The sequence below is a fragment of the Candoia aspera genome, chromosome 8 (assembly GCF_035149785.1).
Source record: "Candoia aspera isolate rCanAsp1 chromosome 8, rCanAsp1.hap2, whole genome shotgun sequence".
NCBI classification, from domain to species: domain Eukaryota; kingdom Metazoa; phylum Chordata; class Lepidosauria; order Squamata; family Boidae; genus Candoia; species Candoia aspera.
In genome coordinates, this window is record NC_086160.1 from 30,544,260 (window position 1) to 30,556,930 (window position 12,671).

Below are 12,671 nucleotides of genomic sequence, written 5' to 3' on the forward strand. Positions count from 1 at the left end.
AAAACGAAGTCTGAAGTCATTGAGAATGGAATGCATGTATTAATAATCTACTCAGGAAAATCCAGTTTTATGATGTTTCAGTTTCATCATGCTGCAAGCTCCATCCCTTTATATGTTGATGATGTCACAACACACAAAGGGGGGCACTCTTATATCAACTCTGCCATTTTTGTCATTCTGCCTCCCTTATGGATGCCACTGTGTCCCCTAAGATGTTGGAGAGGTATAATTCCCAGCATGGCCAATGATGAAGAATGCTAGGAACTGTAGTTTGACAACAAAAACAGGATACAGTAGTTCCACAACCTGTTCTATGAAAATTTACAGTATTTATAGGATTCTAGGCATGTCCATAGCTAGGCCTGACACATCGTTTTTTAAAAAAAATATATTATTGATACAGTTTATATAGTGTGTTCATGTGCGTGTGTGTAGTATTAATGTATGTATAAACTTTGGATTAGTAATTCCTGATTTACACAGACAGATATTTTATTTGCTTTTTACCTGGATTGAGATGTTAATCAAAGCAATCTCTTTTCTTGTAATATTAAAGTTGGAGTAATATTTTATGCATGTATTAGTGAAGGTATTTAATCTCTGAATAACATGGTTGCTGTTGTGTTTTTTCTTGATCCAAATGTAGTATTTTGAATTTCCTGCATCAAGTTTCTACTTCCACAAGATTGGGGCAAAACTAAATTTAACTTTCAGTAAAAGTATGGGTAGGTCCACTGTAAATCTGTTTGCAGCTGCAGTGTTTATTTCTATAGGAGGCAGAAGTATTATGTATGTTTGCTGCCTTGAGTTATATATAAAAAAGGTGAGATAAAAATATAATAATAAATAATATTTGTTTTCTGTATCATGATTGAACCTGAGTTAATATACAAGATCATTGCCTATTGCAAACCAATTATTATCTTCTCTCCATGAATGCTTAGAATCACTGTTTCCTCCCTCTTAATGGCTTAATTATACCACGTCAAGATGCACAACCTTTTGCTACTAAGTTGTATCTTGTGGACTTACCTTAATATCATGGAATAATGTTTTTCCATATCTCTCTTTATATTGTTGCCTTATATTCATCAAATCTATTTCACTTCTGGAAATCAAAATCCTTATAACCGTTTTGTTATGGAAATCTAACTCCTGGAAGGGGATAGAAACATTTAACAGTTTCTACAACCAAATAATGGTAGATTTCATTTTTCTAGACAGTATTTACTTCCTAAATAATAAAGATGAAAAGTTACAAGATTTACTAAATTATGCACTGTATACATTAGGAAGCCAAACAAAAGTGGAACAATTTAAAAAGACACATTTAGACATATGTTAAAATATACCTGTTATTCTTGGACAATAACTTATTCCAGTTTTAACCAAAGGGATGGGGGGGGGGATCAGACGAAATCTCATAGAAAACTCATATATTTTGTTAAATTTTTTAATATGGTGTAGTTTAAGGAACCTCACATGTTTTGTCAGAAAAAAAGTATTTATAGCCTGTACATGAATAGTACTTGTAAGTATTGTTAAAAGCAATATTTCCAGTGATACTACTTAGGTTTGCTATATTGTATGAGGATGTAATTAAATACTATATTTGAGAAAAGAATTATTTCCAACATAATACCCTAAAGTTGAGCTTGACTTTAATGACTACCAGGATATGTCAATGCTGTTTTCTTGGCAATAGTACAGAAATGGTTTCCATTGCCACCTTCTAAAATACTTGATTTGATTTGATTTGAACGTGATATTTAAAAAAGGGTTTTATTTGAAACTGCGTTTGTCCCACTTATCGTTTCCTCAGTTCAGATTCCCCCCCCAATAAGAATGTTCAATATTATCTTAGCTATGATAAGTAGTTAATTCTGTTTTTTAACTTTAGTTGTTTATCAACTTGTATGCTGCTTCAATTACAAAGTGATTGAAACTAACAAATAAAAATATAGGTGACACTAAGGATGCTTTTAGATTACGCTTTTATTTTACAATCACCCTGCCTCATTTGCAGAATATCACAGTGAGGCAACATTGCCTTTTATTTGAACCCTTCCATGTCCCCCCCCATTACTTTGATCTTTTTTCATACCAAAATAAAACAGTTCAAGGAGAAAATATGAAGTAACTTCAAAGTACATTTTATTGGTAGAATAAGAGACATCAATCTGGAAGCAGATTTTCAGTGATGAGAAAAGTGACTCAACTTCAGGGGTTACACACTTAACTAGTATAACCAGTATCTCAGTATTTATCTACAAGTCCCCCCCCCCCCCCCCGCAATTCACTTTAAAAAGTGGGAGTGTCGTTTAAGAGAGAATATAGTAAGGGAAGCAAGCATTTTTTTTCCAACCTAATATTCCTGGGAGTGGGAGTGGGACTGTCTTAAATTTGGGGGGGATATGTACAGTATAAGTTACATAAATGTGAGTTTGAGTACATAGTTCATGAAACAGTAGTGACATCTACTGGACACAGTATTCTTCAGATTTTTGGGCTTTTTGCTGAGATGACCAAGCAGCAGCATTGCTTACTATAGGTTCTTAGGAAGAAAGAATTCTTAGAAAACTTGCAGGATTTTATTTTTATGATGGAATTTATAAATTATAACAATAATTTTGTACCTGATAATCTGCCTTGATATCTTATATGCAATTACATTATTGTGCCAGATATCCTTGAAATTGTAACTGGTAATGCTTATAGGGAATTTAAAAAGCTATATTCCCAATAGTTTTGGGATTTTCCAAAGTTCCAAATTTGGAAAAATTATCTAGATCTAGATTTTACACATGCAGGTGAAAAGTTTTGAATGAGAAAAATAGATAAGATTTTCATTTTGTCAATGCTTTTAAATTTCTGGTGTTGAGAATCTAAAAATCAGAGAGACATACAGCTTTTAGCCATAAAGATATACTGGGTAGTTTTATTTTATCTCTTAGGACAAACTATTTTACAAAGTGGCTATGAAAATAAATCTGAAGAGTACATTTTAATTCATCAAGATATTTTGTGAAAAATACTTGAAAGCCAAATATTTTTCCTGGTTGGGAAAGGGAGATTATGTTTGTTTGTTTATTATGAAATTAATGCCTGGCTGAGGGTAGAGAACTCATTTCTTTTCTACAGATTACTTTTTCTTCTGCTTAAAGCATTTTTTCTTTCAGCATTGTTCCAACATAGGTAGTGAGAAAAGGTGGCTTTAATTGTCTTACCTGTATATTCCTTTTGGTCTTACTAAAAATGAATGTGCATGCTCATTCACATTTGAAGTATGACTGCCTGCCAATTGTATTTTGGAGAAAAGGGGACAATATAATGTCACTTATTTGAGGAAGCACTCGTAAGTAGATTTATTGTGTTCTAACTTGCCATCTGAAATAACAGGGCAGAGCTCATTCTTAGGGAACTGGGAAAAAATTATTGTAAGGAACCTAATAAGATGTAAGATCTTTAATGTAAACTGTCATGATTTGGCAATATACAAGTAGAATAAATAAATTGGAGCATGGGGGCAATGGCGGCTTGCTGACAGGAGCTTCTCTCCTGTCCTGCTCTGAAGTTTGTGATACCTTTATTAACTCTTAGATTTTTAAAACGTGAAAGCATGGACAGGGGATTCTTGGATCCCACCCTCCAGGCCACATTTTTACCATCTATCATGCATAAAGATGTACTTTTTCAAAACCAACTGCCCAGTGCTTTACACTGCTAACCTTCCTACATTCTGTTTTTTCTTCAGGTTGGAAAATTTAAAGAATCTCCAAAAACCCACCATTGGATTCTCTCTACTGGAACTTAAAATTACTGTATTTTGACCACTTTTCCTAACAGCTCCCATTCTGAGGCACAGGGGGAGAAGAGAAGGAGAGAGGATCTGACTGCAACAAGAAACAACTTTGTGTTGAGACTCCTCTCAAATCTTAGAAAAACATTAGTTAAGATGAGCTCTGGAATTGAAAATACTTGATTCCATTGAGTTCATACAGTAGTTAGACCTGGATTAAGATTTGGATTTGGATTATCAACATCATTTGTTAACAAGAGCAAGTTACAGGTTTTAACTAACAGCTTCTGTGAATACTTGTGACTCATAGAGAATTATCACAGTGGAGTGAGAGAATGGTGTAAGATGACCTTGAGTACTTTGGATTTAAATAACAGGTCTGTAGAGTCACATTTCAGTTCTTTCCTACCTTCCTCTTGCAAAATATAAGAAGAAAACCCACTAGAGGGCACTAAGTGATATACTTTAAATGGACATATTCCAATTTAAGGACTACATATGCTGCTATAAACACTGTGCATGGAAAATATTTTTGCTACTTAAAAAGAAAAAAGGGGATAGAAACAAGCTATGCTGAAAGAGAGGAAAAAGAAGGTAGGGGAGGAAGAAGGAACAGACTCAGATATGCTTAATCAAATGTTCAAGAAAATAGTACAAATCACAGGACTGAGTAAGAACTTTCAACAATCACAACAGATGGTCATAAGATGGACATGAAAACCGAGATGGAGGATAAGAGAAATGATTTAAAATGGGGATTATGATCATTGTGAACACTGTTCTTACAGGAGTACTAACAACCAAACAAATTAGATATAGCTGGAGAATTTCATTTGCATGTGAAGTCTTTCTGGAAACACAAAGAATAACCATTAGGACAACCAGAGAGGCTTTCTCTTTATATGAAAGACTAACTGCTCAGGACTGAACAGACAAATAACTTTCTGGCATTGGAAAGGATATTGAAGATGAAGAAGAGGGGCAACTGGCAGCCCAATATTACAAAAAGTTAGAGGAGGAACCTTCAGCAAAGGATCGTTACCTTGTCGTGGTGCTGGAGCTTGAGCACCTCAATGATGCCATGAGCTAAACCGTGAAGGGCCACCCAAGACGGGAAGGTCATGACAGAGAGGTCAGACTAAATGCGATCCCTGGGGAAGGTAATGGCAACCCACCTCAGTATTCTTGCCGTGAAAACTAAATGGATCAGTACAACCAGAGATATGTCGGTATACCATCGGAAGATGAGACCCCCAGGTCGGAAGATGGTCAAAATGCTACTGGGGAGGAACAGAGGATGAGCTCAACTAGCCCCAGACGTGATGACGCAGCTAGCTCAAAGCCGAAAGGACGGCTAGCGGCCGACGGTGCTGGTGGTGAACGGCGAATCCGATGTTCTAAGGATCAACACACCATCGGAACCTGGAATGTAAGATCTATGAGCCAGGGCAAATTGGATGTGGTTATTGGTGAGATGTCAAGATTAAAGATAGACATTCTGGGCATCAGTGAACTGAAATGGACTGGAATGGGCCACTTCACATCAAATGACCACCAGATCTACTACTGCGGACAAGAGGACCACAGAAGAAATGGAGTAGCCTTCATAATTAATAGTAAAGTGGCTAAAGCAGTGCTTGGATACAACCCAAAAAACGACAGAATGATCTCAATTCGAATTCAGGGCAAGCCATCTAACATCACAGTGATCCAAATATACGCCCCAACCACAAATGCTGAAGAAGCTGAAGTAGAGCAGTTCTATGAGGATCTGCAGCACCTACTGGACAACACGCCTAAAAGAGATGTTATTTTCATCACAGGAGACTGGAATGCTAAGGTGGGCAGTCAAATGACACCTCGAATTACAGGTAAGTATGGCCTGGGAGAACAAAACGAAGCAGGACACAGGCTGATAGAATTTTGCCAAGACAATTCACTCTGCATAACAAACACTCTCTTCCAACAACCTAAGAGACGGCTTTATACATGGACTTCACCAGATGGACAACACCGAAATCAGATTGATTACATCCTTTGCAGCCAAAGGTGGCGGACATCTGTACAGTCGGTAAAAACAAGGCCTGGAGCTGACTGTAGTTCAGATCACGAACTTCTTCTTGCACAATTTAGGATCAGACTAAAGAGATTAGGGAAGACCCACAGATCAGCTAGATATGAGCTCACTAATATTCCTAAGGAATATGCAGTGGAGGTGAAGAATAGATTTAAGGGACTGGACTTAGTAGATAGGGTCCCGGAAGAACTCTGGACAGAAGTTGGCAGCATTGTTCAGGAGGCGGCAACAAAATACATCCCAAAGAAAGAGAAAACCAAGAAGGCAAAATGGCTGTCTGCTGAGACACTAGAAGTAGCCCAAGAAAGAAGGAAAGCAAAAGGCAACAGTGATAGGGGCAGATATGCCCAATTAAATGCAAAATTCCAGAGGTTAGCCAGAAGAGATAAGGAATTATTTTTAAACAAGCAATGCGCGGAAGTGGAAGAAGACAATAGAATAGGAAGGACAAGAGACCTCTTCCAGAAAATTAGAAACATTGGAGGTAAATTCCAGGCAAAAATGGGTATGATCAAAAACAAAGATGGCAAGGACCTAACAGAAGAAGAAGAGACCAAGAAAAGGTGGCAAGAATATACAGAAAACCTGTATAGGAAGGATAACAATATCGGGGATAACTTTGACGGTGTGGTCGGTGAGCTAGAGCCAGACATCCTGAAGAGTGAGGTTGAGTGGGCCTTAAGAAGCATTGCTAATAACAAGGCAACAGGAGACGACGGCATCCCAGCTGAACTGTTCAAAATCTTGCGAGATGATGCTGTCAAGGTAATGCATGCTATATGCCAGCAAATTTGGAAAACACAAGAATGGCCATCAGACTGGAAAAAATCAACTTATATCCCCATACCAAAAAAGGGAAACACTAAAGAATGTTCAAACTATCGAACAGTGGCACTCATTTCACATGCCAGTAAGGTAATGCTCAAGATCCTGCAAGGTAGACTTCAGCAGTTCATGGAGCGAGAATTGCCAGAGGTACAAGCTGGGTTTAGAAAAGGCAGAGGAACTAGAGACCAAATTGCCAATATCTGCTGGATAATGGAAAAAGCCAGGGAGTTTCAGAAAAACATCTATTTCTGTTTTATTGACTATTCTAAAGCCTTTGACTGTGTGGACCATAACAAATTGTGGCAAGTTCTTAGTGGTATGGGGATACCAAGTCATCTTGTATGCCTCCTGAAGAATCTGTATAACGACCAAGTAGCAACAGTAAGAACAGACCACGGAACAACAGACTGGTTTAAGATTGGGAAAGGAGTACGGCAGGGCTGTATACTCTCACCCTACCTATTCAACTTGTATGCAGAACACATCATGCGACAAGCTGGGCTTGAGGAATCCAAGGCTGGAGTTAAAATCTCTGGAAGAAACATTAACCATCTCAGATATGCAGATGATACCACCTTGATGGCTGAAAGTGAAGAGGAACTGAGGAGCCTTATGATGAAGGTGAAAGAAGAAAGTGCAAAAGCTGGTTTGCAGCTAAACCTCAAAAAAACCAAGATTATGGCAACCAGCTTGATTGATAACTGGCAAATAGAGGGAGAAAATGTAGAAGCAGTGAAAGACTTTGTATTCCTAGGTGCAAAGATTACTGCAGATGCTGACTGCAGTCAGGAAATCAGAAGACGCTTAATCCTTGGAAGAAGAGCAATGACAAATCTCGATAAAATAGTTAAGAGCAGAGACATCACACTGACAACAAAGGCCCGCATAGTTAAAGCAATGGTGTTCCCTGTAGTAACATATGGCTGCGAGAGCTGGACCATAAGGAAGGCTGAGCGAAGGAAGATCGATGCTTTTGAACTGTGGTGTTGGAGGAAAATTCTGAGAGTGCCTTGGACTGCAAGAAGATCCAACCAGTCCATCCTCCAGGAAATAAAGCCAGACTGCTCACTTGAGGGAATGATATTAAAGGCAAAACTGAAATACTTTGGCCACATCATGAGAAGACAGGACACCCTGGAGAAGATGCTGATGCTAGGGAGAGTGGAAGGCAAAAGGAAGAGGGGCCGACCAAGGGCAAGATGGATGAATGATATTCTAGAGGTGACGGACTCGTCCCTGGGGGAGCTGGGGGTGTTGACGACCGACAGGAAGCTCTGGCGTGGGCTGGTCCATGAAGTCACGAAGAGTCGGAAGCGACTAAACGAATAAACAACAACAACAAGAGGAGGAACTGTGGAACCATTACTGAAGACAATGAATGAAATTCAAACAGTTTAAACAACAAAAATCAAAGACATGAGATGAAGCAAATATCACAAAGAAGACCCAAAGAAACATCAATCATATAGATAATTTTCTTTGTTGAATATGGATTATAAGATATTCACTACTATATTAGCTGAGCCTGTAAAGAAATGTATTTCTGAAATTATACATACAGACCGAACAGGTTACACTCCAAAAAGCAAGATGATGGGTAACAGCTGATTTATTATAAATAATTTCTTATTATTCATAATAAGAAAAAGAAGTCAGCAGTGATATTTTTAGATGTGAAAAAAGCCTTCAACAACTTGGAATGGAGTTTTTTACTGGAGGTTTTAGACAAAATGAATCCTGGAGAAGAATTCAAAACCTTGGTGGAGAGCATGTATCAGGGCCAAATAGCAAAGATCACAGTGAATGAAACACTTTCTGAACTTCTCAATATGTAAACATGCAAGGCAAGACTATCCACTTTCTCTTTTATTGTTTGTAAACAATTGGAAGTCCTTGCAGACAAGATCCAAAAAGATAAACAGAAAATCAGGATCAAAGTTTAAGGGAAGGAATACAAGATGAAATGCTATGCAGATGATAGAGGTAGTCCTTGCTTAACAACAGTAATTAGGACTGGAATTGACCATATTGCTCAGTGACAGCAACTCCGACAGTCCTTGTTGCCATTGTTAAGTGAGGATTGCAGGCCATTAAGTGAGGACCTCACATGATTGTGGCTTGCGACTTCCTGCTAGCTTCAAACAAACAAAGTCAATGGGGAAGTTGACAGGAAGTTGCAAATCCTGGTCATGACATGCCTTTCCTTATGTGGCTTGCAAGCAGGCTGGTGGGCAAGTGGGTGTTATGGTTGAGTGCAGGGGGATCGGGGGCTGCTACGGTGTGGTGTGAATGTGGCTGAGGGGTGGGTGCTGCAGTGCAGCATGAGTGTGGCCAGGTGGAGTGGGTGGGTGCTATGGCCTGGTACAAGTAGAGGTGGGTGGTTGGGTGCTGTGGTGTGACACAAGTGCAGGCAGGTGGGTAGGTCCTGCAATGTGGTGTGAGTGCAGCCGGTGTGCGGGTGGGTGCTATAGTGTGAGTGCGGGTGGGTGGGGCATGCTATAGGCCCACACTTGCCCTACTACTCAGGGGCTCCTAGGGTGAATAAATGGCAGGAGAGGGAGTGACTTACCAGAGTGACTTGCAAACTTCTGCTGGCTTCCCCATTGACTTTGCTCTTGAGAAGCTGGCAGGGAAGTTCGCAAATGGTGATTACATGACTGTGGGACACTGCAACCATCATAAGTGTGAGCTGGTTGTCAAGCACCCGAATCACAATCACATGATGTGGGGATGCTGCGACGGCTGCAACTTTGAGGATTGGTCATAAGTCCCCCTCATTCAGCACCGTTGTAACTTTGAACGGTCACTGAACGAGTGGTCATAGCCCAATGACTACCTTGGATAATAGCAAATATCCAACCACAAAGCTTCATACAATAGTTGATTAAAGTAATCAAAGATTTCAGCTGCCTTTCTGTATATAAAATTAATGAAAAAAAAACCTAAGAGAATAACATGGCATTTAATTCCCAAAGAACAAAAGGTTCAGTGAAATATTTAGGACTCTATTTGGCAGGATGCAATAAAGATATATTTCAAAACAATTATAATAAATTATTGAAAGAAATAAAGCAAGACCTCGTAAGGTAGAAAAGTTTAAAACTTTCTTGGCTAGGACTCATTGCAGCCATAAAAATTAATATGTTACCCAAGGTAAACTTCTTATTCCAAATGGCACCAATTCCAATTTCAGATAAAAATTTGTAGGACTGGCAAAGAACAATCAATTGATTTATATAGAATGGGGAAAAAAAAAACAAGAATAATCTTGCAAGACTCAAAAGAAAGGCCAATCAGCCTTTCTGATCTTAGACTGTATTACAGAGCAAGTTGTCTATCATGGATAACAGAATGGATAAAATTTCCAAATAGTAGAACATCAATTATAGAAGGATCAGGCCTAGCTAATGGGCTTCACAGGTAGCTATGGTACAAAGAAACAAAAGAAGTAAATAATCTGAAGGGACATAATATAAGACAAAGTTTCTTTAAAATCTGGAATCTTTTAAAATCAAGGATATGTCTGGTTATCTCACCATTAGCCTCACTATCAAATGCTTTTTGCTCTAAAAACAACTACAGTAAGAAAGATTTAATCATATATGCCAATATGATGCATTTGGATTCAGGAAACAGATTGAAGACACAACAAGACACTTATACAAGATCACTTATGTTGTATGTATAAATTGTTACTGAAACATGATACAAAGAGCAAATAAAAAATTGCATGATAAAATGGATGTAAAATTTTAAACAAGTAATCACAGTGGATTACTTAATTACAAAGTAGATTACACAGTTGGAAGAGTTATAGAAAGAAATCATTACTCTACACTGTATTTTAAGGGAAAATTGGTATAAATGTTTTACAGGTAGTCCTTGGCTTACAATGGTAATTGGGACCAGAATTGCTGTTGCTAAGCAATGCAGTTGTAAAGCACGATGTCACATGACTGTGCCACTTAGTGATGGCAATTCTAGCAGTCCTGTTTGCCATTGTTAAGTGAGGAGCAGCCAGATCATTAAGCAAGGACCTCACATGACCAAAACTTCCAACTTCCTGCTAGCTTTCCCATTGACTTTTTTTGTGGGAAGCTGGCAGGGAACATTGAAAATCATGATCACATGACAGGGGCTCTCTGTGATGTTGTAATTGCGAGCCAGGTTCTGAGTGCCCAGATCATGATCATGTGACCGTAGGGACATTGTGATGGCCAGAACTCTGAGGACTGGTTGTAAGTACCACTTGTTCAGTACCATCATAACTTTGGTCACTGAACAAATGGTTGTAAGTCAAGGACTATCTTTATGGATGGTATATAACTCTGTAAACGATTGCCAGGATGGACAAAGCATATAACCATGATGGATAAATCATATAACAATAAATGCTAGAAATGCCATAAGAAAGAAGAAACGTTCAATCATATGTAGTGGTCATGCAAAAAAAATTCAAAAGAACTGGAAAGAAATACAACAAAACATTCAGGGAATATTGAAAATAAATTTTGAACTAAAATCACAATATTTTTATTAGGAATCGTTCCAGAGAGTATAAATGAAAAGTATCACCATTTTTGGAGATATATGCTGATGGCGGCAAGAATTAATCAGGCATAACAGTGGAAAAGAGAAACTCTGCTGATTGTCCAAGATTGGCAAACCAAAATTGGAGAATATGCAGCAATGAAGAAATTGGCTATATATATTCACATTAGAAGTCTAATTAAATTCAAGTAAGACCCACATTAGAAGTCTAATTAAATTCAAGCAAGGCCCGCTAAGACATTTATAATCTGACTTTTGCAGAAAAGAAGTTGATTAAAAAAAAACTGAAAAAATGACTCAAATATATAAAAGCAATAACTGCTGGAGTTTAAAGAAAAGTATAAATATCTATGTAGTAGTTAGTGGCTGGGGAAAAGAAAAATGAAAGGAAGGGAGAGAGTGTACTGTTGAATGCTTATTTTTATAAGGATTTTTTTATGGTACTGTATCTTCTTGCATCTCTATTTTTTATCTTTTATTTTTGTACAATGCCTATGCAATAATACAACTAGTAAAAAGCTTAAAAAATAAAATTAAATATAGAAATAATGAACAATTTTTTTCCCAACTATCAAATCCAGAAATTCAACAATAACCAATGAACTGTGCAATACTTGAGTGTATCTACTTTTGGAGTATGACTTGTGGCCATAAGATAAATAGATTATATAAATTTTTTTGTAACTATAATTGGAAATTTCGGTTCACAAAATGTGCTAAATCACATTTTCTCACCCAGGAAATTTCAGAAATTCTCCACTCATTCCTGACAATTCTTGATATTGAAGTCCAGATATCTGGAGGGCAGTAATATTGCAGAATGAACAGCTAGGTCATCCTCAATGTACTTATCTGGAAATTCAGCACTGAACTAACTTATGATTAGTTGTCTTAATTAGGAACCATTTGTAAATCAGGCAGCGGACTGTATCTCAAGAGATTGGAAGGAAGCATAGTTTCATAGCCATTTGCCAAATTACTATATTAGCTGGATTGTTTGAATTTTGAATTGACATGATTATAATCTCATGTTATAGTAAGCCAGTAAGCACCATATTTAAATTGAGGATTATAACCTTTTTAGAAGAGAACTGAGCTACATAAGAAATAAAAGATTAATAAAACCATTTTTCAGATAATGTGAATACTCACATGAATTGCATTGTAAAGCCGAGAAGCAAAATAGGACACTTTGTCTCGAACACACTGAACTGAGATGGAAAAAGAAAGAGAGATTACAGTTTTCAAAATCTAGGCATAAGAATCAGAGATGAGTAATAATTAATTATATTTTGGTAGTGTGATCTTTTTCATTTCCTTTTCATCCTTTGAGAGATGAAGCTGAATGTACTAGGAGTGGGAGAACAAGCAACAAATATACTGATGGCTAAAGAGTTCTAAAATTTCCTAGTAAAA

The 12,671-nt window shown here is 37.6% G+C and overlaps 1 protein-coding gene across 1 annotated transcript in view; it reads right to left on the reverse strand.

Annotated features, from left to right (window-relative positions):
- Positions 1-12,671, reverse strand: part of ANXA10 (annexin A10) — a 41,808-nt gene that overhangs the window by 1,465 nt on the left and 27,672 nt on the right. The window contains exons 10-11 of the mRNA XM_063310552.1: positions 12,408-12,466; positions 1,033-1,155 (exon numbers count right to left, since the gene is read on the reverse strand). Coding sequence (XP_063166622.1) covers positions 1,033-1,155; positions 12,408-12,466 — 182 coding nt within the window. The remainder of the gene's footprint in view (positions 1-1,032; positions 1,156-12,407; positions 12,467-12,671) is intronic.